This window comes from Anabrus simplex, unplaced genomic scaffold (assembly GCF_040414725.1).
Source record: "Anabrus simplex isolate iqAnaSimp1 unplaced genomic scaffold, ASM4041472v1 ctg00000124.1, whole genome shotgun sequence".
In the NCBI taxonomy this organism is placed as follows: Eukaryota; Metazoa; Arthropoda; class Insecta; order Orthoptera; family Tettigoniidae; genus Anabrus; species Anabrus simplex.
The window spans coordinates 602312-627372 of NW_027130073.1; the positions used below are offsets into that span (position 1 = coordinate 602312).

The 25061-nt window shown below is 38.4% G+C and overlaps 1 protein-coding gene across 9 annotated transcripts in view; it reads right to left on the reverse strand.

Annotated features, from left to right (window-relative positions):
• LOC137503444 (uncharacterized) overlaps nucleotides 1-25061 on the reverse strand; it is a 366746-nt gene that overhangs the window by 299497 nt on the left and 42188 nt on the right. For all 9 annotated transcript variants that reach the window (XR_011019125.1, XR_011019124.1, XM_068231027.1 and 6 more), the window contains exon 4: nucleotides 24068-24098. Coding sequence is in view for 7 of the 9 variants with exons in the window: in XM_068231027.1 (XP_068087128.1) it covers nucleotides 24068-24098 (31 nt within the window). In the remaining 2 variants the exon portion in view is untranslated. The remainder of the gene's footprint in view (nucleotides 1-24067; nucleotides 24099-25061) is intronic.

Below are 25061 nucleotides of genomic sequence, written 5' to 3' on the forward strand. Positions count from 1 at the left end.
ATCTTGCTTGTTGGTCAATTCATCAACTCTCGTATTTAAGTCCCATTTACATTTGTACACTAAGCTGCTGTTCTTGGAGTTTAAAAGATATGGTTGTAAAATTGCATGAGTAAAAGATTAGTCTTCATGTGGGATAAAACACTTTCCAATTTAAAAAAAGAAAAGGTTGCCAGATGTATGGATAAAATTCGGCTAAAATATGTTCAGCCCTGCTATGTATGTTGCCTTATGTTAGAATCAAATCTTGTTGTCCTGTGGCGTCCGTAAAATTGGGTTCAAAGTAATGGCTCCTTTCCCATTTGTAGCTGTGCAATGGTGTTATGTTTATCTGTGGAAGATAAGATTGAGCTATGAGCGATATTATGTTGGAGGAATGTCTAAAGGTTATGTGTGTAAATTTGAATATGTACTTACTATTGTTGGTGTAGCCGAGTTGCGTTTGATGTGCGAGCTTGTAGTGTACTACTTCGTGTTCTTCTTGGGCTCATACTAGCTGCTGTGAGGGAAAGGGAAGGAGGGGTAGGGAGAGTTGTTGTTGTGGGGGTAGGGGTGGAGCTGGGTGTGTTGTTTGATGTTTTTCTGTTACGTGTCACGTTCTGCTTGTCAATTAACTTAAGGTAAGAGTTTTTTAGAGCGGGGATAACTGTATTGAAGATGATGTTAGTTTTTTCTGTGATTTCATTTATGTTGTAATTTGAATTGGTGTACTGACCTAGAGTAATGTAAAATTCTTCTGTTATGTTGAGCAGGGGGCCTTTGGAGTTTATGTTTGGGATTTGCATATCGTTATCGATGTTTGTAAAACTGTGTTTATAGTCTGCGACATGTTGTCCTATTGAGGAAAAATGATTGTGTTTTATCGCATTTATGTGTTTGTTATATCGGGTTAGGAAGTTTCTACCGGTGCGTCCGACATAGCTTGTCTCGCAATTATTACATTTGATACGGTATACCCCTGAGTGGTTGTATTGCTGTTGCTATTGATTGTTCTGACGTTGTGTATGATGTTGGTACTATTGTGTGTAGTTCTGAAAGCTATTCTTAGGTTATGTTTTTTAAAAATGTTGGTTATGGGGTATATGTGTTCATTATTGAAGGTGAATAGTGCGTAATCTTTCTTGGATTTGTCTACTTTTGTTAGTTTGGTTTTGGGTTGGGATTTCATTTTGTGAATGATTTTGTTAACCATTTCTTTCTTGTATCCATTGTTCTTAGCTATGTCATGAATTAGTTGTAATTCTTTGTTTAGATCTTCTTTTGTTAATGGTATATTGAATGCTCTGTGTATCATGCTATAGTAGGCTGCTCTTTTGTGTGTATTGGGGTGAACGGAATCCATTTTAATTGTATTTGAGGTTTGCGTGGGTTTTCTGTATATTCTGTAAGAAAGGCGGTCATCATGTCTAGTTGTCGTTATGTCCAGGTAGTTCAGATTCCGATTGTTTTCGGTTTCCATGGTAAATTTTATAAGGGAATCTATTGTGTTGAGTTTATCTAATATATCAGTTTCATTTGTGGACCTATTATCGATGATGACAAAAATGTCATCAACAAATCTGCACCAAAAAAATATATTGTCTATTTTGTTGATGTGTGTGTACTCTAAATAGTCTATGTAAATTTCGGCGATTATACCAGAAGCGGGAGATCCCATCGGTAAACCCTGTTGCTGATAGATAGTATCATGAAATTTAAAGTAGTTGTTACTAATGGCAAAATTAAGTAATTTAATGAACTCTTCTATTTCTAAAGTGCTTAGATTGCTGTGGCTTTTTAGGTTAGATTCAATGATTTCTATTGTTTGTTTTGTGGGAATGTTCGGGTACATGTTTACTATGTCAAATGATGCGAGATTATGATATGGTTCAATCTTTAATCCTTTTGTTTTATTACAAAAATCTATTGAGTTCCGTACTGTCTTTTTAGCTAAGAATACGTTGTGCTTTTTGAGAAATCTTTGAATAAATTGCGAGAGTTTATAGGTTGGGCTTGCTCTGTAGTTAATAATAGGTCTCACTGGAGTATGTTCCCATATAAAATTTACCATGGAAACCGAAAACAATCGCAATCTGAACTACCTGGACATAACGACAACTAGACATGATGACCACCTTTCTTACAGAATATACAGAAAACCCACGCAAACCTCAAATACAATTAAAATGGATTCCGTTCACCCCAATACACACAAAAGAGCAGCCTACTATAGCATGATACACAGAGCATTCAATATACCGTTAACAAAAGAAGATCTAAACAAAGAATTACAACTAATTCATGACATAGCTAAGAACAATGGATACAAGAAAGAAATTGTTAACAAAATCATTCACAAAATGAAATCCCAACCCAAAACCAAACTAACAAAAGTAAACAAATCCAAGAAAGATTACGCACTATTCACCTTCAATAATGCACACATATGCCCCATAACCAACATTTTTTAAAAACATAACCTAAGAATAGCTTTCAGAACTACACACAATAGTACCAACATCATACACAACGTCAGAACAATCAATAGCAACAGCAATACAACCACTCAGGGGTATACCGTATCAAATGTAATAATTGCGAGACAAGCTATGTCGGACGCACCGGTAGAAACTTCCTAACCCGATATAACAAACACATAAATGCGATAAAACACAATCATTTTTCCTCAATAGGACAACATGTCGCAGACTATAAACACAGTTTTACAAACATCGATAACGATATGCAAATCCCAAACATAAACTCCAAAGGCCCCCTGCTCAACATAACAGAAGAATTTTACATTACTCTAGGTCAGTACACCAATTCAAATTACAACATAAATGAAATCACAGAAAAAACTAACATCATCTTCAATACAGTTATCCCCGCTCTAAAAAACTCTTACCTTAAGTTAATTGACAAGCAGAACGTGACACGTAACAGAAAAACATCAAACAACACACCCAGCTCCACCCCTACCCCCACAACAACAACTCTCCCTACCCCTCCTTCCCTTTCCCTCACAGCAGCTAGTATGAGCCCAAGAAGAACACGAAGTAGTACACTACAAGCTCGCACATCAAACGCAACTCGGCTACACCAACAATAGTAAGTACATATTCAAATTTACACACATAACCTTTAGACATTCCTCCAACATAATATCGCTCATAGCTCAATCTTATCTTCCACAGATAAACATAACACCATTGCACAGCTACAAATGGGAAAGGAGCCATTACTTTGAACCCAATTTTACGGACGCCACAGGACAACAAGATTTGATTCTAACATAAGGCAACATACATAGCAGGGCTGAACATATTTTAGCCGAATTTTATCCATACATCTGGCAACCTTTTCTTTTTTTAAATTGGAAAGTGTTTTATCCCACATGAAGACTAATCTTTTACTCATGCAATTTTACAACCATATCTTTTAAACTCCAAGAACAGCAGCTTAGTGTACAAATGTAAATGGGACTTAAATACGAGAGTTGATGAATTGACCAACAAGCAAGATACGAATGTTCATGTGCACGAAATGTTTTTTTTATATATTGTATTTTATCCTGTACATATATATATATATAAGTTAGTTTAAGTGAAGATATGTTTTATACACTAATTTAAGGACCTCAACATAATATTTTAGACACACAGTTGCAATATTGTACATACTGACATATATGCCAATTCACGATAAGACATGCCCCATTTGTATGTGACTAAATGCACATCATCATATAACATTCCTTTGACAATGCAATTTAATCAAAGCTTCATCATATAAATATGTATTCATGGTTCAGCTGAAGATGACCTTGTATATGGGGTCGAAACCGGTCCTATAGCTTAATATAAGCAATAAAAAAACAAGTATTGATTGGTGGAAATTCTTTCCTATTTTTAATTGTTCAACCCATGACCTGACCGCAGAGCCAACTACATCCGAGTGGAGGCGGAACAGCTGGACCAGATGTAACGATAAGCGAGCTAAGTCATTTACATTATTTAATTACATAGTTTTTGGTTCGCGTACACAGGTGCTTCTGGCATGTGCCGGTAAGTTGGTTATAGAAACCGTGGAATTTAATGTGCAAGTGAATAATGAAAGTGATGTGTGAGATATTTAAGTCCATAGTAATACGATTAAGCAGTGTAGAATAAGATTCTTATATGTTATATATATCCATCACCGCATTTTGGTCAGAATAACTCGTGAGTAACTACAAGTGGAAAGAAGTGTCTTTAATAACAGCTGATAGTGATGACACATTGTGGAATTGCAATGAATTCATATTTGTTATGCTATATGTCTACGTCACGTTTGGTTTGCGCGGTGGTAATGAATGCATAGAATCACGTACTCTTTGCTTCACAATAAGTGCACTGAACTCAGCTTTAGGGTTATGATAAATAGCGATATTGAAATGCGTTTATGAGAAAGGAATTGTGGCATTTTGACATGGTAAAGTGAAGATAATCGCAACATGTTGTTATGGAGGCTATGATAGTTAAGATGTTAAGTGAATGTGGAAATATGGTTACAATAGTGGTAACTCGACGAAGTATGTTGTTGTATATGAAATGCGAAGATTTATTAATGTGTTACGTAGAGGCCAAGGAGTGCCTGCAGCTTAGGATATGCCATGCCACACTTATTATAGGGAAAGAATTATGTGAAAGGATACAGGTACGTGAAATTGACCACACCGCAGAGATGAGTTAAACCAAGGTATGGATGGAATTCATTGAAGTAGAATTGAATTTATGACGGGATTATATGTCAATTGTAGATGCTTTGTTCCAATTACGAGAATATTATCATATGGTTTTTTTTTTTTTTGCTAGTTGTTTTACGTCGCACCGACACAGATAGGTCTTACGGCGACGATGGGAGAGGAAAGGGCTAGGAGTGGGAAGGAAGCGGCCGTGGCCTTAATTAAGGTACAGCCCCAGCATTTGCCTGGTGTGAAAATGGGAAACCACGGAAAACCATTTTCAGGGCTGCCGACAGTGGGGTTCGAACCTACTATCTCCCGAATACTGGATACTGGCCGCACTTAAGCGACTGCAGCTATCGAGCTCGGTATCATATGTTTTATGATGATGATCTTGACCAAATGCATTCAGGATACCCATAAATGCGGTGATACATTCCCATGTACAAATACGTATTATTTACATTACGACTGCATATAAGAATTCAGTAACTTGCCTAAACGAGAAATGTTATGGAATATAACAGAGAGAGGGCACATTGAGCCTCGAATACGTGTGTATGTCGACCAAAAATTTATGTTGAAGTTAGATAGATAGCTTATTTATCCTGAGACGGAGTTTATTGGAATTTACATTCTTTCAATGAGTAATGGTTAGGGAAATTATAGGCTAGGAGCCAGATTTAACAGGCACTAGGGGGAAATGCCTTAGTCCGTAAATCGTTAGCCATGCGCAACATTGAAGAAAGAACAAATAAATGAGTTCAGATTTATGATTTGCAACATATAATTTAAATATTATTCATAATTCACATATAATTGAGATATATAGTTCGAAGTTATAATTCAGAATTATTTTCAAGCTTAGATCTATTTGTTGATCTTACATTCACTTCAGATTAACTGTACGTCTACTCAGATCTATTTAGCTCAGGTTTATAATGAAACTGAGCAATCTTAACAACATAATGATATTGGTGTCGTCTCAAGGACTTGATTTCAAGGAGGACCGTAGGAATCCAGTGATTAATTGTAAATATTTTGTATCCGATTTTGAATTCATGACGGAACTGATGTACATAACTTAACGTTATATTTATTTCCTTTTTCTACGAGCCAGCGCTGACTTTGAACTTTACTTGTAAATAATACCGGACCAAATACTACCCCAAATCAGATTTCATTTTCATAGGGTATCTGTTTATTCAATAAATACTATTATTGTGTTTTTCTATAATTTGGTGTGTGATGAATTCTTTCATCTTGACATAGTTGATAAGTTAGTTGATAAGATATGCGAAATAACGAATGGGTAGTTACCCAATTTGAATATATTGAATTCTCACATCGTTGATACCTTAGTTAGGAGAAATAATTGATTGATATTATGTCTATACCAAACGACCGCAGATAAGTTTACCGTGGATTGCCATTCTCTTCGACCTCGCGTAAAGCGAAACCTAGTGTAAAATCTCCAGATTTTACTTGACAATCGGATACCCTGAGAAGAAATTGAGCTGTTGGAAAAAATGTCCAGTCAACGACTGTGTTCCACCACATTAAACGTGGAAAGTATTGAATAGGTGGTTTTTATTAAATTATCCTTGAAATCCTATGCCTAAATACATCAGAATCGACAATACAGAAATTACTTCAGAGGAGCCGGATTAAACCATGCTGATCAGCTGTGATCACATAACGTCAGATGAAGCAGCCGCTCCAGCTCATGAACACGCGCACAGAATTGTGTGTTTGTTACCTTGTCTTTCAATTTCTGCCAATTACACAAACCCTTTTCACTCACAGAAAAAAAAATTTTCTCAGCCCTGTTTCCATACTGTTCAGCAAAGACAATTACATTTAGTTTGTAGCCCACAGAAAAGTTTAAGTAATTACCCATGATCACAAATAAATGCTTCACATCTTAATATGTTGCTATGTAAATTACAGTCAAACAATCAATCACAACTGTTCTGCATTTAGGGCAGTCGCCCAGGTGGCAGATTCCCTATCAGTAGTTTTCCTAGCCTTTTCTTAAATGACTGCAAAGAAATTGGAAATTTATTGAACATCTCCCTTGGTAAGTTATTCCAATCTCTAACTCCCCTTCCTATAAACCAATATTTGCCCCAATTCGTCCTCTTGAATTCCAAACTTTATTTTCATATTGTGATCTTTCCTACTTTTAAAGACAGCACTCAAACTTATTCATCTACTGATGTCACTCCACACCATCTCTCCACTAACAGCTCGGAATAAACCACTTTTGTCGGAAATCACCCAGAACAAATCGAGCTGCTTTCTTTTGGATTTTTTCCAGTTCTTGATACAAGTAATCCTGTTGAGGGTCCCATACTCTGGAACCATACTCCAGTTGGGGTCTTACCAGACACCTGGGTGTTAATATAAGGAAAGATCATCATTGGGGTAATCACATAAGTATTATTGTAATTAAAGGGTACAGATCTCTGCACATGGTTATGAGGGTATTTAGGGATTGTAGTAAGGATGTAAATGAGAGGCCATATAAGTGTCTGGTAGAATCTGGCTCCTCTAAAGTAGTCTCTGTATTGTCGATTCTGATGTATTTAGGCATAGGATTTCAAGGATAATTTAATAAAAACCACCTATTCAATACTTTCCACGTTTAATGTGGTTTGAATCTACATGAATTTATGTAGACTTATTAGGTCAGGTACATGTTTCACCCATTATTTTGGGCATCTTCAGCCTGCAGACAACCTTTAGAGATATTTGGTACATTATAATGCTCAAAAACACAACAAGTACTCACCGATGAGCCAACATATGAGAGAAACGGGCCATCATTTTACATCCATAGAGAAAGATCTTACCATCATTAGAAGCATAGGTAAAAGGAAATTAATGAATGAACTGGAAAATCTACACATCTTTTTGGACCCAACCTACAATAAAAATAAAAATCTTAACGATGTCAACAAAATTAAAAATCCTTTGTATGAATTAACACCTAGATTAATTAATATTGTGAATTCAAATCAAAGTGAAATCCCTCAATTTTTAAAATCTCTACACTCAAATGCTTCATCCACTATGCCAAAAGTTAAGCCCGCCCATGTCGCTTCTAGAAACTCCCCTCCAGCAATAGCACATACGCCCATAGACCAGCCTACCCTCACTCTTCCGCCATGCCCCGCCCCTCCATTACCGCACCAATACAACACCAGGAGTAGAAATGTGGTTAAGACGGGCGCTGCCGGAACAGACAGGTCCATCTAGTATGCATTGAACAAATAAGTAATTTTACAGTTATGAGGTGTTAGTTTAATACATTTTGTCACAACGCGTGCTCTTAATTCTTAATTTAAAATTTCTTTTTTACTTCATTACAGATTATCTTAAGATCCTTCCCAAAGACCAAGCAACACATCAATGGGAATTATATTCATACAAGACTGTATCAAGTGTCTAGGATGATCCTTCTCAATTAAGCAGCAGCCTAAAACTAAGAAACAGCTTAATATTGTACTCTTGACAATTCCTTGACGTTACATGAGATCCGAAGTCAAGATGCTTACAGTTTCATTCACAACAACGTTCAATGAACAGCAGAGAAGCTTAAACAGAAGTGAACAACTCAGCGTAATAATGCTACACACTTCTCTACATTTTAAAAAGGCTGTAATGACTCCACAGATATCAGTGAGATCCAACACATCCATGATCGTCTTCAAGATTTTAGAGAATTTAGCACACCACCTCCATTACTCTACACCCCAACAGCAGCTACTCTTTAAGTTACTATGGGAACTGAAAAATTTAAGACTAAAAGAAAGGTGACAGTAACCCCCTTTTGTGCCTTTTGCAAAAAGTACAGGCCACTGGGCCCAAGAACATAAAGAAACAGCTAACCTTCACGAAAGAATAGACAAGCTAAAAAACTTTCCAAAATGTTTTCTCTGCCTAAATAGAGGACACAACTTCTGCCAGTGCTATAAGAAAGGGAAAGTTTCTTGTGCAAAATGTAAGCAACTTCATCACATATCAGTCTGTAATGCAAACTCTCAATCTGTCAGTAAAATAGAAGTTACCACATCAAATTATTCCTTTTTTCGAACTGTTCGTGTTCGGATTAAAGGTCCCACGGCAATATCCTTGGTGGTAGCTCTTCAACTACACGTGACGGATAGTTGCGAACTTGCAGTGATATCCTTCAAACAACATCAAGCAGTACCACTCACGGCCTTTGAAAGACAGAATAACTATTCCTCTCACCCAAGTGCCCCTCAGGATTTCCAGAACCTGACACTCACAGATCCACAAATTGACAACGAAGAACCACCTATTGAAATACAAATCGGCGCGGACCATTATTGGAAAATTGTAAAACTGAACAGCCGATGTAAATCACACCTTCCCTTGTATCGCTAACTACAGTCTTCGGTTGGGTCCTGACGGGAGACCAGTCTGGCACTTCAGTCAGTCAGTTTACAAAGGAAATTTAATATGTCCTCCTATTCAATACATATCATGTGAAGATTCTGGGATCTGAAAACAACTGACATGGGCGACACGGATGCTGCTATCCCTCGCTAATTTCACAAGACCCACTAGATCCAAGACAGAAGAAGAGTTGTATCATTTCCAAGAAAAAAGACATCATCTTGTCTGATAACCAGTGAATAGCAGAGAAAAGATTTCAGACTGTTGAGAGATGAATGGATCAGGATGCAGACTTCAAAGCTGTGTACCACACGCATATGTCGAACTACAGAATGAAAGAACCATTGGAAATAGTTCCGACGCATGAGATTCCTGGAAACATCTTCTAATTACCACATCATGCTGTGAAGAAACAGAAGCGAGGTACATAAAATGGCGGATCTTGTCCAATACCTCTTCTCATGGAGGAGGCCAACCAGCATTAACCCTTTGAGTGCCGTCTGAAATTGCTTAGTACAGTGCTAAAAGTACCAGGCCCAGTTTCCTAAATATGCAGAGGTTTGAATAAGTGTTCATAATTTTTTAACTACTGAAGTTAGTCACATGAATACTTTTTGGAAGGTGCTCAACATTCCAGGGGCTGCCTGGCCAAGGCGGTAAAGGCGTGCTCGGTTCGCCTGGAAGGACGTGGGTTCGAATTCCCGTCAGGAAGTGCTGTACTGTACGTTCGGATAACTACGAAAAACACTTCCTCTATCATGCTGGTTTGCAATAAAAACTGATTTTCAACCATGAAGAAAGTAACATTTCCCAGAATGGAATTGCTTGCAGCCTTGCTTGGATCCCATCTCCTTCACTACTTTTGCCAAGAGAATGGAGCTGAGTCCTCTTGTGCCATTTCATGGAGTGACTCAACCATCACATTAGGATGGATCCGCAACAATCCAAACTGCTGGAAGAATTTTATCTGCAATCGCATGACAGAGATTCTGACACATACCATGTCCAGTCAGTGGAGACACTGCTACAGAATCAACAATCCTGCTGACTGCCTCTCCAGAGGAATTACAGCCCAAGATCTAGCTTCAAGGGATTCATGGTGGCAAGGACCTTCCTGGCTCCATGACATCGCTGTCCTGGACATAATCCTGCCAGAGGAAAAGAAGACGTCTGAAGTCCTAGCAATCATAGCCCCAGAACCATTGCTCCTTAGTTCATACTGGAAGTACCGCATGGGTCCTTTGTTTTGTTGCTTGTATGAAGAAGAAATAAAAGGGCAGCAGAAATTATTTAACTGCCAAAGATATTGAAAATGCCAGGGTGTACTGGATACGTCAGGTTCAATAGGAATGCTTTAGAGGAATCTATTAAAGAAACTAATTGAAATACAGTAGTTTATGTTGGGTCCACCTTGTCAATACACTTTTAACCCATTCCAGTCTGGGCCTTAATATCCCTAACAAACGTTCTGGACTGGGCATTTTGAAGGATATTTGGTACATTACATCTCTGTACATGTAGGAGATATTTGCATGATTCTTTTTTCTTTATGCTTGTTTGAGCATTTAGTTTTGAAAAACGCTGTTTGTATTATGTCAATTATCACTTGAGATTTTAAAATTGTTTATATATTATACCATGCTTTGCGAATGGAAAAATGGTCTGACGGATAACTAAGTAAGTACTGTTTTCTGAAATACTGTTATATTTACCCTATTTTGCTAATATAAAATGTGCATTGCAATTAAAAAACAACAACAATAATGAGTAAGATATAAAAATATTTTTCAATAATAATAATAATAATAATAATAATAATAATAATAATAATAATAATAATAATAATAATAATAATAATAATTACAATAATGAAAATGTAAGCTCTTATGACATTTTATTTTAATTGATAAACTTTGTCAAAAGTTACTCAAATGTAAAAATATTGTTCCATTTACCACAAAAGACTTCTGAGAAAGAGAAAATACAGTCTTCTAAACAGACAACTTTACTAATATGTAGACAATCTTACGTATTCACGCAAATTTGAAACACGCGGGAACATGCGCTAGGCCGTAATACGAACTCCAATCATAATGAAATGTAAGAAGTTGTTTCGAATTCACATGTCAATAATGTGTTCATTTGTGCATAAACTTATAATATATCATAAAATATCGAAAATATCACTTTCGTCAAGCACATGTTTGCCGCAAGAAGCCATGTCTTAGAGCTCACTGAGTAACATCATCTACTGATGCATGTTGATCGAAAATATCGTAAATTCTCTGACTTAGACATATAATACTGCCATCTGCTTAAATGCTCTCGTAACTAATACATGAAGAAACACGATTTAACCACCAGAATCCGTGCACAGCTCATTCTTGATTCTTAGTGAATTGTCAAACCTTACTATGGGCTATGCCCGCAACGCGGCCTGAGAGTAATTTCGGCCGCTGCTTGCAGTTAGACCGGAAAGAGTTAATGACGGAAAATTATTGATTCCATCAGATATATTTCAGGAACAATGTGCATTCCCTTCAATCAGTGAAGTCAAATCAAGGAATTAAAAACTATATAATTTGTTTAACCCAAAATTTTTATTTTTTACAAGCTGCTTTACGTTGCACCGACATAGATAGGTCTTATGGTGATGATGGGATAGGAAATGGCTGGGAGTGGAAAGGAAGCAGCCATGGCCTTAAGGTATAGCCCCAGCATTTGCCTGGTGTGAAAATGGGGAAACAACGGAAAACCATCTTCAGGGCTGTCGACAGAGTTCGAACCCACTATCTCCCGAATACTGGATACTGGCTGCACTTAAGCAACTGCCGCTATCGAGGTTGGTATCCAACAATTTAAATGCACGATATCAATGAATAAACAAAGTAGTGAAATATTATGAAAATTGTGACCTGTGTTTGAAAAGCAATCAAGAAAGAATGGAGAAATTTATTTGTGTTCAAAAACTTATTGTAATATATATATATATATATTTATTTAATTCAGAGACATCAAGAGAGACATTAAGTTTCAATCTAGGAAGAATGTAAAATTTTATTTGTACTTATGTTTGTTTGATATTGAACAAATTGTGTATTTAGTAATACGGTGAAACCGTGTGCTGTACCTAACTTTTGTGACAGGGTGTATGGACAGGTGGCATTTCTAGGAGTAATTTTCTTGTCGTTTTCTGTCCTTTGCTGGCTCATCAGAAGAATGTTCCTCAAACAGCCTTCTGATAGGTCAGAATAACGACCTCGCCTATTAGTGAAAATTATGTCTGAACTGTTGTGAGCTTCCCTGATTGGCTTTATGCGTGTTTCTCAATTTCCAGCCTTTGGCTCCTTGGTGGGAGCAGGGCTCTTGTCCGCCTCTTTGGTTTTTTGAACGGCCTAGCAGCCGGATGCACTTCGGGTGTCGTCTCGTCAGCGGGCTCCAGCCACTTCAGGGTAAGCGTGTGTCCTTCTCTCGAACCTGGAGTTTACCTTAGACCTTGGCATTCGCCACCTTTCTTTGTAATGCAATAGCTCTACAGCTAGGCATATCATTTTGATTCTGGAGGCAATTCCCTTTACTTTAAATTAACATATTTGGTTGTTTACATGTAAAACTAATTTCCCTCCGGGATTGCCTCCCGTAATTCCGTTCCGATTTAAGGCACGCGAGTTGGAGCTATGCATCTTTCACTGAAACGTTTTAGGAAAGGCAGCAACTCCAAAGGCCTCTGCATTAAGTTTTCAATTCTGTTTCTTTTTTAATTTAAATTTTCCTTGTAAATCAAATTGTAAAGTTGATTTCATTATCTTTAATGTAACCTTAAAAGATTCACGTCTGTAATTAGGGTACTGCTGGTTATATTTCATCATGCACTTTCATGAAGAGTTTTGTGTTTTCTGTTTAAATACGCTTTTAAAGTAAAGAAAGGTAAAAATGTTTTTAGTAATTGATGTGCAGTAGCACAGATTCCTGTAATGTTAAACTTGTACTTTCTGAAAAGTCATGGATACGAACCTTGTGATTCATTTACATTATTCTTTTTTACACCCTTATTGCTCATGTTAATTTTGTTTTAATTTGCTGTTCTGTTTCCATGTTAAGACTTCATTTAATTTGTCAGTAGGTGTGGGCTGAAGGGTAACCGTGTTCACGTATCTTTCCCTACAATGTCAAGTAATACTCCATCCTCTTACGAATCCCAGTCCGCTTTCCCACATCCTTGACAAGTTGTCATGTTGGTAATCCTGTTTGTTTTATATCTAGCAACGTGTGTTTCCAAATCTTGCAAAGGTTATAACTGTTGTCTCATCATTTTATATATTTCCCTTTAATCTTATTATTACTATTGATTTCAAATGTGTTCTTTTATGTTCCTGTTTAGGGGTGAGGAAAATTATCTGTACATAAAATTATAATATTTTGATGAATTGAATGAGAATACCTAAATAAATTTAAAATCTTTGAGTTTTCTTCCTTAAATAATCAAACGTTAGTTTATACAATGGGTTCTCTTCTGTACTTTTTTCATTCAACTTGATTCAAAGTCATTTCTTTGAACAAGATAAATTTCTAAACTTTCTAAAACATTCATTAATTTTCTCTTTTTGGCTGCATGTAACAACACTATGTCATTAAAAATGTCTGCTGAACTCATGGCCTTGAACAAAAATCCTCAGTTGCCAGAATCACCCAAGATTTTGCGATTTAGTCCCTTCTTGCAAGATGGTATTATTTGTCTGGGCGGCCGCCTACAATTCGCAGACCTGATAAATTGCAAAAACACCCAGTAGTTTTGGATGGATCGAATACATTCACACCCCTGCTAATTCGGCAGACCCATATCAGACTCCATCACTTGGGCGTACGCATAATATTTACTGAACTTCGCAATGAATATTGGATTCTACGAGAGTGCCAAATCATCAAAAATGTGATGCACAGATGCCTGCCATTCAAAATATCCCACACGAAAAGGTGTGAAGTGATAGAAGCCCCATTGCCTTTAGATCGCGTCTATCCTATTCGACCATTTGCTGTGACCGAAATCGACTTCACAGGACCACTCTATAACAAGTGAGAGAACACGCCCTAGAAGGTTCATTCTGTTCATGTGTGCAACTATAAGAACTATACAACTGGAACTCTCAATGGACTTAACTACCGACAGATTCTTAATGGCGTTTCAATGCTTCATAGGACGACAATATGTCCCACATACTATATACACCATAGCGAGTAGAAGGAAAAGGTGTGATCAATCCCCTAGTTCATCGGTTCCTTCGCTAGGCTGCTCTTCCAGCAGTAAGTGATCTTGAGCTTACAAGTCAGCATACGAATAAAAGACAATTATTGCATGCAAAATACTATGCTTTTGCTTACCATTCCAGAAATCAGTTCTCAGATAGTTTAGATAGCTTCCGGGTATACTTTGTGGTCTTAAGAATATTTCCGTTCCTTTCTCATATGTCTTGTTACAAAATAAAATCGATTCTTTATATAATGTAACACAAGTTTAGGGATAATGTCCGCAACATGGTCATCGCAGCATCCTAATTCTTTCAAATTAATAGTGATACTGTGCAAACTCTCCACATACTCGTAAAATATATCAATAATAAATAATAATGTTATTTGCTTTAAGTGCCACTAACTACTTCTACGGTTTTCGGAGACACCTAGGTGCCGGAATTTAGTCCTGCAGGAGTTCTTTTACGTGCCCGTAAACCTACCGACACGAAGCTGACGTATTTGAGCACTTTCAAATACCACCAGACTGAGCCTGGATCGAACCTGCCAAGTTTGGGTCAAAAGGCCAACGCCTCAACCGTCTGAGCCACTCAGCCTGGCGTAAAATATATCGCCCCATAGACCATGTTCACAGAAGAGTTCTTGTTCCACTACACTTTCAACTTGCACCAACACATTATAAACTGCTCTTGAAGGATGGTTGAGGAAAGTGCTGTCAGTACTATATTTATGCTATAGTCCCTAATAAATGTGAGGGATGCGGCAAGTATTTCTTCTGTAGGCTTTCCGTGACATTCATGACATTTCGTGACCTTGGATACATTGCGTACTATATATCCTCCTAGATAATAAATCAAACACTCTTCTGCAAGATAGCGGCTATCACTGTTAATTAGATCTAAATTGTTCTCCCAGTCCGCTAAGAGTTCATCCATGTTCTCAGTGAAGTCCAGTGCTTACCTTATTCTATTTTGTGCATGTTCTACTACAGCCTTATTTGTCTCTTCTGTCTCCTTAAGCAGTGTTGTCATTTGATTGATGAATGAAGCCTATATGAGTTCAAATTTGGGCTCACAATTACTACCCGATGACAGGGCATGTTTGTTTGGGATATAAATAGTCTGCAATATGTGTGAATTCAGAAAATCTATTGTTGAAGGGTGGTCGTCACAAAGTGCCCTTCTGGATCTTGAATAAATTCGGCTGTGAGCACATATAAGAATGCTCCATTATTCCATAAAATCTGAGACACATGTATGGTGCTCTCAGTTGTTACTCTTAGGGATTCAAGCAAAAGTGTTATTCTTCCCACTGAGGTTATCTCCCCATTTTATTGGTTTGATGCCTTATTGAATCTTTATAAAGAGCCCCTGCTGGTGTAGAAGTATTTAATATTATTAGGAAATTTAAATTCCCTAGTGTACATTTCTGTCTGTTCAGAGTCTTCAAATTCTTCTGAGTTTATGTGTTTTCGTGTGTTTAATTGTTTCATGAGATATTGTGGCAAATTGGGGAATAATGAGGGACATCGCCAGTTTTCAGTTTCCATCTATCTCTAGGAATTTCTACCTGTTCGCCTTGTATCACAAAGGCATCTGATTTAGCAATAAATTCATCAGAAAAATGTGAATCGCACACAGAACACTTATCACCTTTTCCCATTTTAAAAATTCTGCTTCATATTTAGGTGGTTTGAAGAAGTACCGTTCGTACTTTTATAGGCAAACTTACAGCCTGGAACGGAGCAAGTAGGCATTTTTTCCTCCTCCGTATGTTTGTAAGTTTTATAACTCAGCACTATATTTACACTAAATAAATGAATACAATAAAAAATCACAAGCTTTCACTTAACAATAATGCAAGACACTTACGTTTTTGCCTTCACAGAACAACACTACCGAATATAACCATATTACAACTACTACAGATACCAACCTTCAGATAGTAACGGTGCTGCTCCTAGCGGACGATTCATCCCAGTCCCTATACTAGCCAACAGGAAACAACTTAAGAGCTCACACTTTCTCTTCCACTCATTATGTATATACCAACAATGCCCAAAAATTCCAAGCTATGAACAGAGAACTTCAACTCTCAGACGTGTTCAGCAGTCCAAAGACCAATGAATATATGGCACATCACAATGTGACGTGGAAGTTTATAGCTCCATGGATGGCTTGGTAGGGAGGATGGTGGGAGAGAATGATTGGCTCCATTAAACGCTGCCTTAGAAAGGTTCCAGGTTGCTCACAGGTCGATGAAGAGCGTCTCCGTACAGTTGTAATCAGCAATGAAGCCACCCTGAATTCACGTCTCATTGTACAAGATGGAAGTAACTCTGAAGTGTTAACAACCTCATATTTCCTCAATGATGAGAAACTCACGACCATACAGTTGGACCTGAGACAGTAAATAAGAAAGACCTTACGAGGGAATTTCGTATGAAGATGAAAACGGTTTAAGACTTTTGGCAAAGGAGGAAAAAGCAATACCTCCTTCAGCTACGGAGCTACCATGAGGTCAATCTCCTACCAGTAACGTAAACAACCGAGACTTCGAGTAGAATATGTTGCCCCCTTACAAGAAGACATCCTGCCTAGCCCGAGTCAATGAAGTCCTTCAGGGGAGGGACAGCCAAGTGAGGACAGCCATCCTGCGTCTGCCGGATGGTTCAAGAGTCAGTCGAGGAGTGCAACTGGTTATTCCTCTCGAAATCGACCTGGGTGGGATGTTATGGTTTAAATGTACAAGCAAATGCCACCAGCCAGCAGGGCTCATAACTAAGTGGAGTTACATGCTTGTAGATTCTTCCTTGTTTTGTAAGTTGTAGTAATAAAGTGTTGTGAGAGAGACATAGTTATTATTTGCACATTACAACTCGACAGTGATGGGTCCTCGCCCAGTGACCCAGTCTCTGCAAATTGAAAAGACCGACCGACCAACCACTGATCTGCATTCAGGGCAGTCGCCAAGGTGACAGATTCTGTATCGGTTGAATACCTAGTATTTTCTTAAATTTACAAACAGTCTAAAGGCCTAGCAATGGGTTCGCCAGCTTCAGGTATTTTAGCTAACATATTCATGGATTACATGGAATATAATAAAATAGTGGATAAAATAGATGGATTGATTACATGGTTGAGATACGTCGATGATATATTTGTTATTATCGATGAACGAAAGGTTAAACCTGATGGTATATTACAGTATTTAAATACTTTGAATAGACAAGTGCATTTTACGATGGAATCTGAAAATGATAGGACTTTAAATTTTTTAGATTTGACAGTTACTAGAAATTCTGGTCATTTTGATTTCCAAATTTTCAGAAAAGCTACTCAAACAGATACTATTATCAGAAATGACTCCAATCATCCAGGTCAACATAAAAAGGCAACATTTTACAGTTTAATTAATAGAGCTATGAACATACCTATGTCTAAGAAGAATTATAATAGAGAGATAAATATAATCCATCAAATCGCTCGTAGCAACGGATATTCCAACAGATTTATTAATAGAATGATAAATAAAGTGAAAAATGAACCTAAAACAACTTTAATTAAAGAGAGAAAAGAGAAAAAGAAATTCATAGTTCTAACTTTTCAAAATAAGCACTCTTATCAACTGGCTAAAATTTTCAGAAAAAAGAACATCAATGTCACATACAAAATGGATAATAATACTAATAAGATAATTTTCAATTCAGATAAAATAGAGAATAAATGTATATTTAATAAATCAGGAATTTACAAATTAACATGCCAAACATGTAAACAACGATACATAGGACAGTCCGGAAGAAGTTTGGCTATAAGGTACAAAGAACACGTTAATGCGGTCAAACATAAAAGATATTCGGCAATGGGAGAACATATGGTTGAAATGAATCATAAATTTACAGACATTTCCAATGACATGAAATTATTACATTCGACCAAAAAGGGAAAACTAATGAATGTTTTGGAAAATTTAGAAATTTACCTTACACAAAAATGTAATTCTGAATCAAGTTTAAATGAGAAAAGTACAGAAGATAACCCACTGTTTAGGCTAGCATATAATCATTTAAGGAACAAAAAGAAGAAGAAAAGAAGAAAAACTTGAAGATCATAAATTTGTATAGTGTTTCTCATTCAGTTCAACCAAAATTGTATGTATTGATCATTTTTATAATATTTCATAAGTTCTCTTTACTCTTTGACATGATGTATTGGGACACAATACTCCTTCAAATTGTAAAACAAAAGATTGTGTCATATTATGTTATTCTTTGATCTAACCACTGATGAAGGGAATGGTTGAGATTTCCCGAAACATGTATGGTTTAATAAATAATGTTTCTTTCATTTAATGAGTGTATTGATCAAGGCGGATTTAAATAAACTATTATAAATAGTTATATTGTACATAATTGCAAAGAATTCGGAAATTTATTGCACATGTTCCTTAGTAAATGTCCCCTTCCAATAAATGAATATTTCACCAATTTTTCCTCCTGAATTCCAACTTCATCTTCATATTGTGATCTTTCCCACTTTTAAAAACACCACACAAACTTATTCATCTACTAATATCAGTCCACGCCATCTCTCCACACTAGGGGCCGATGACCTTTGATGTCAGGCCCCTTAAAACAACAAGCATCATTATCATCATCATCTCTCCACTGACAGCTTGCAACATTTCACATATATAATGGGAATCAATCGAGGGAGGTTCCACCATTCAACACTTTATATAACATTTATTACATGAATATCAGTTTTGATTCCCTTGGAATCATCATCAGTTCAAAGTAAATAAATAAATAAATCAAAAGGGTATTAAGACTCATTCAACATGAAATTTGCCTTTAAACACACTTAAAATGGTTGACATGGATTATATGTCATAAAAACACGCTAGTCCTAGGATCCAGGTCACAAATAATTGGAGTGCATTTGTACAATGTTGAATGGTGTTTTAAAATAATATATTATACCCGTAACACGGTTCTAAGTTAAAGTCCCCGATGTGTGTGGAGTTAGGTTACCCACCGAGCATGCTTCTCCTGCAAGCATGTCAGCTGAGAGCAGCGGCGAAGTGTGACGTCAAAAACTGGGGAACTTGGTCAAGGCTATATTACGTCAGCCGATGGAATGTTAGATTCCTTTCTATCATTAATTTCTTCTGAGTGAATTAAGATATGAAGAAATGAACACTACATCACCGTGTAGCCTAATTTTTTATAATCATGTCTTCCAAGTTTCAAAGAGATCTGTTGAAAATCACGGAAAATATTAGCAGTTACAATTTCTTAGGGATACCGAATAAAAAGGCAGGCATTTCTCTTGTCAAGCCAGGGAGGATGAGCTTGACTGTGCTAGCGAGAACACATATGCGCCTCTTGCTCCGCTGTCCCTCTCCTCGCCAGGTGCTCTGTACTTTCTAAGTACTAGCCAGGCAACTGTACTTGCTGGTACACTTCCGAAAGAGCATTTGTCAGAGCTGAGAACTTTTCAGTGCTCGCTTTCTGTTCTCTTTCAGGATTCTTTTCAGGAGGACCAGGATTGGGAAGCTATCTGTTCCAGCGAGACCGGCTGACTACGACTACAGGAGAGCCGTTGCGAAACTACAAACGGCGCTCATCGCTGCAGAAGACCTCGATCTACGACGCTCGGCGCTGTTGGTGTACAACCAGTGGGGGAAGCACACCTACGAGGAGACGATTTACATAATCGATCTCCTTAGAGCGATCGCGGAGTTCATCGGAGAGTCGCTCTTCGAGATCATCAGCGAGGTGATCCCCGGCTGCGCGGTCATCATCCGCCCTAGGGATGCAACAAGCCTTAGGAGCTACGAGGAGCTGGCGTCCCAGCAGCACCAAGTGGTCAGACTACCATGATTCAGGGAGCGCCTAGACGTCTCAGGCTACCAGGAGGCAGCCACCCAGACGGAGCCAAGGACCGAGGACGACGATGAAGGCGCTCCCGAGCGTTGCGATGGCGCGCCCGCACTAGGACCGCTGTACTTTACGAAGTACACACAGACCAACAAGGCCGCCAACCAAGATCGTCAACCACCTGCCAGGGCGAAGTGGATGCAGACGCAGATGCAGAACAACCAGGAAGGGACAGTTACCCGGGCACAATCCAGGAAAGCGCCCAGGACGGTGGACGGCTGCACAGCAGTGGAGGAGGACACCCCTGGCATTCAGAGGCTGCTGCCCAGGCCCAGCCTGCCAGTGCGACTGTCGAGCTGCAGACGTCGACGTGCACACCACAGGACAGGGAACACAGTCGAGTGTTAGCACCGACTGACGCCACCACCGCCAGCCAGGAGAAGGAAGAAGACGGCGACGCAGTGGAACCACCCACTACCCCGGGATCACCAGGCTGGGAGGAGGGCCACCAGGAAGAGGCCTCTTCCCCTGCCGAGAAGAGATCCCGGGGGGGAAGAAGACGCTGGCCCACCAGGAGAGGGCTGCCCAGCTGTAACCCAGGACTGCTCCCAGGAGAGCAGCCGAGCAAAGAACCAATCAGGCGAGGACCTCAGTGGGTAGTGGTTATCAGGGGAGATCCAAACGTACCCTTCAACAGCTCCTTCAGTGTTTCCGCTGTTTGAGGTGGGGCCACCGGCAGGAGAGTTGTGAGCTCTTAGTGAGGTGCAACCATTGTGGGGGTGATCACCATTACACGGCCTGCGCAGCATGTAAAGAGACGCCGGTGTTCGCCAAATGCGCAAGGGGCAACCCGGCCTCTAACCGCAGTTGCCCTGTCTACCGGGCCATGGTGCATGCAGAGAGGAAGGAGGCCCGGCATCATGACCCACCCTCTTCCAGGAGGCCCCCCGCCCCGGCAGGCTTGGCCTCATTCTCCGGGATCGGAGACTGGGTACGAGGGCAAGGCCCGCGCTAGTCACTGCAGTGCCCAAACGGACTGATCCCCTGGCATATGGAATGGCAAGACGATGGATCATGGCTGGTGCATTATACCTCTTCTCAATTAACAATACCACTGGACCTATCCAGCCTACATCCTTGCATGTGCTATCACAAGATGTCAGGTTTTACAAGTAGGCTCTTTTCTTTTCTGCCTATGTGGTATTTCCATGACCCTTTAATACCACACCTTAACACTACCTTACCAACACAAACTCTTGCCGTGGTAGCGAGTCTAACTCAGAAACCGGCAGATACTCCTTGTATCTCTTCCCACTCTTCCCTGCTATCTCTTTCTTCTTAGAAATAATAGCATGTTGGAGGCCAAGTAGATTGAGTCGATTGACATGCGGGGGGGAGAACGAGCTTCGAGCCCCCCCGCCCCCAAATAAAAATGCGGGGAAAAAAATATGCCAAGCCAGTTCACTTTGTACCACAGCCGAGATCTACCGGCCGGCTGTTGGGTATTCCGCTGTCCTAATGTCAGTAGTCAGTTCGACCCTCTGCGAAGTTTAAATCCGTGTACTACAAAGCATTATAAGACTATTTTCAGTGTCGTGCGTGTGGTGATAGAAACTGCGCCTAAGTTGAAATGTGAACGGTTGTGGAGTTTTACCATTTACGAGAACAGTGTGACGGAAACTTACATTTTCTCACCAATACAATGTTACGCTAAAATAATTTGATGTTCATATTTCAACAGCAGTGATTAACTTTACAGAGTTATTTAACATTGAAGACTGAAAGTGTTGAAACGTGATCGTTAGAGAAACAACAAAACTGTCCATGATTTTATATTTAATCTTGACAAATGATAAACTGTGATAGTAGTGAAACATAATCCTATATTTTCAGACTGTTCAGGTTATTGAATTTACGGTAGTGAAGCATCACAGTGCATAATTATTCTACCAAAGGTATTGGAACATTTTTTCAAACTGTATGTCTATGTTACGAACAACTGATACAATTAATCATATTTAACAGTGTCGTCAAACTTAGATTTTACTTTACAAGTGACCAGATTCTTAAGTGAGCATAAACTCAGTATTGTATTTGAATGATCTGGTGCATTAAACATTCCTTAATTATCCCGGTAAGACTTGTGTCGAACCCAGGACGGTTCCAGGAAGGACAGTGTTTTCTTTGCCATTTTCAATAGTGAATGGGACTAAATTCATGGAACTCATTCTTTTTCCTTTGATGTTGTGTGAAGTGTTAAAACGGGATACCTTGTTTACTACGTCATTATTCGGACAATGTTCTCACACTTAACTTTAATAAGGTGGCATTTGTTTTACATGATTGATACATCACAAGTTTAATTTTGAGTTCAATTTAATCCATCAGTAATGACTGTGTTCTTCTAATTAATTAGTGAAATCCCACTGTGAAGACAACTGATTGCCGCTTGTGACTCGTTAAAGATCGCTACTAACACTAAGCTCATTTGTGCAGATCAGTTACTTTGAATCCATTTCGTATCCCGTGCCGTGTTACAACCAATACCACGAGTGCCCCTAGATCATCCAGACCTCCTAGATATTCTATACCTTCTAGATGTTCGAGACCAGCTCGGAAGATGGTGGCACCATCAACAAACATTGCAAACCCGCAATGTACCAGGACCAGTTCAATCCCAGGAGAAGTACTCATTGTAACTGCTGTGCTGAGGTGATGTTAAATTCTGACATTATTTTATGAATAAACTTTGAACGAAAATTAGCGTTCCATTATACTTACTGTATTTTACATCCGTCTCCTCTGTAACAAGTCACATAAAGACCGGACACCCCTGTGCCGAGTCTTGTATTCAGCTAGCCATCAAAATAAACTTTTACGGTTACATTAAAAAAACTTGGAAGCCTTTACCTTTAAGATTCTATTTGTAAAGAAAAATAAACTGTATTGAAAAGGTGGACACCGTAAGGTTGTTTTGAATACATATTATATGACATTTCACACAGAGTCGAGCAGCTCGTCTCCTTTCTCCCAAGTCTTCACAGCCCGAACTTCGCAACATTTTTAAACGCTGCTCTTCTGTCAGAAATCAGCCAGAATAAATCGAGCTGCTTTTCTTTGGATTTCTTCCACTTCTCAAATCAAGTAACCCTGGTGACGGTTCTATATGCTGGAACCATACTCTAGCTGGGGTCTTACCAGAGACTTACATGCTCTCTCCTTTATACTCTTACTACAACCCCTAAATACCCTCATAACCGTGTAAATAGATCTGTACTCTTTATTCACAATACCATTTATGTGATTACCCCAATGAAGATCTTTGTGTTCTCTTTAACTCAGTTGGATCTGAACGATCTTGTACATCAGTTTCATTCTATGTTTTACAGAGGATCTGGTTTTTACTGCAAACATTTTTTAATTCAGTGATGATGTGTTCATTCTATTCAGTGCAACATTCTGTAAAGTCTGCTGAGACTTTCATTAAGCTCTAGTACACGAATGAATCATGTTCATATCTCTTGAGGAGAACACCTCCATTAATTTCTGAGAAATGTTAGCATCCACTTGAGTTTAGAAATAACCCAATCCTTTGCTTTTAAGACAAGAAAAATAATGTTAAAATATCTCACTAAATACAGGACTAACTTGCTTAAGCACTGATGTCAATAGAGTTAAATACCATAAGTCTGACAATATGTAAGGTTTTACAAGTTCATCACCTGTTTGTCTATGATATAATGATAACTGGTTGTTCTGAACTCTCTCTAGTATTCGTACTGATTGAAATGCTTAAAATAAATACTCACCTTCTTCTTTTTCTTTTTCTTTTTCCCTCTTCTGAAAAAGAAAAGAAAGAATTTAACGTTCAGTAAAAAGTTACATAACTGTGATTAGTCAAAAATGAAGGAACTGGATGAAGAGTGGCAGGGAAATATGGACAACAAGGAAGCAAGGACAAGAATTTCTAACATGATGAGAATGAATATGTAGAAGAGTAAAATCTGCACAGTACTACACACTGATCATGTAGAAAGCTGGGCAGTAAGGAGAATGGATCAATTAAAGTAGAGGCAGATTCACTTATAACAGCAATTAACATGACAATTAGCTCAGACAATTGTATGAGTGAAACGAGACATGGACAAAGACATTTATTTAGTTTGGGATTGTGTAATTACTGTCAAATGAACTACTGCAAATCTATATAAAATACATAAGTGCTGTGTGCCAACAGCAGGCACGAAGTTTGTTACCATGTTGAAAAATTAGTGGATTCTAAATCCTTCTAGCAGCGAAAAAATACATTTAGCGGCTAGTAGAATTTTGACGTGTCGGGGAATGTTCTGGTGGCTTTTTAATATGTAAATACAATGTCACATATTTATGGCATAAATATCACTGAATCAAATTAGTGGGAAAAATTAGAATGTACATAGTGCCCTGTGGAAGTAACTGTAAATCGCCCTTCTTGTAAGAGGGAAGTAGATATTTTTTACTGGATGAGATCTGACTTCCTTTGTGAAGGTGTATATTAGTTCAGTTCTTCACTGGGGTCTGCAGGACTGAGTCATCATACTGCAGCACCTCAGGGGTCAGTTTATAAAATATCTTAGCAACTTTCATCACTGTGTGGAAAGTGAAATTAAACAGAACGCCTAGTGCGATAAGAAATACATTGGTTACATTCTGTGTTTTTAATGTTTACATGTTTTAACTGTGCCTTAATGAATGCAACAATGACTCACTGTACTTACTGTGTGCTTAAGTTGAAATATCAAGTGTTCTACTAAGCTCTAAAAA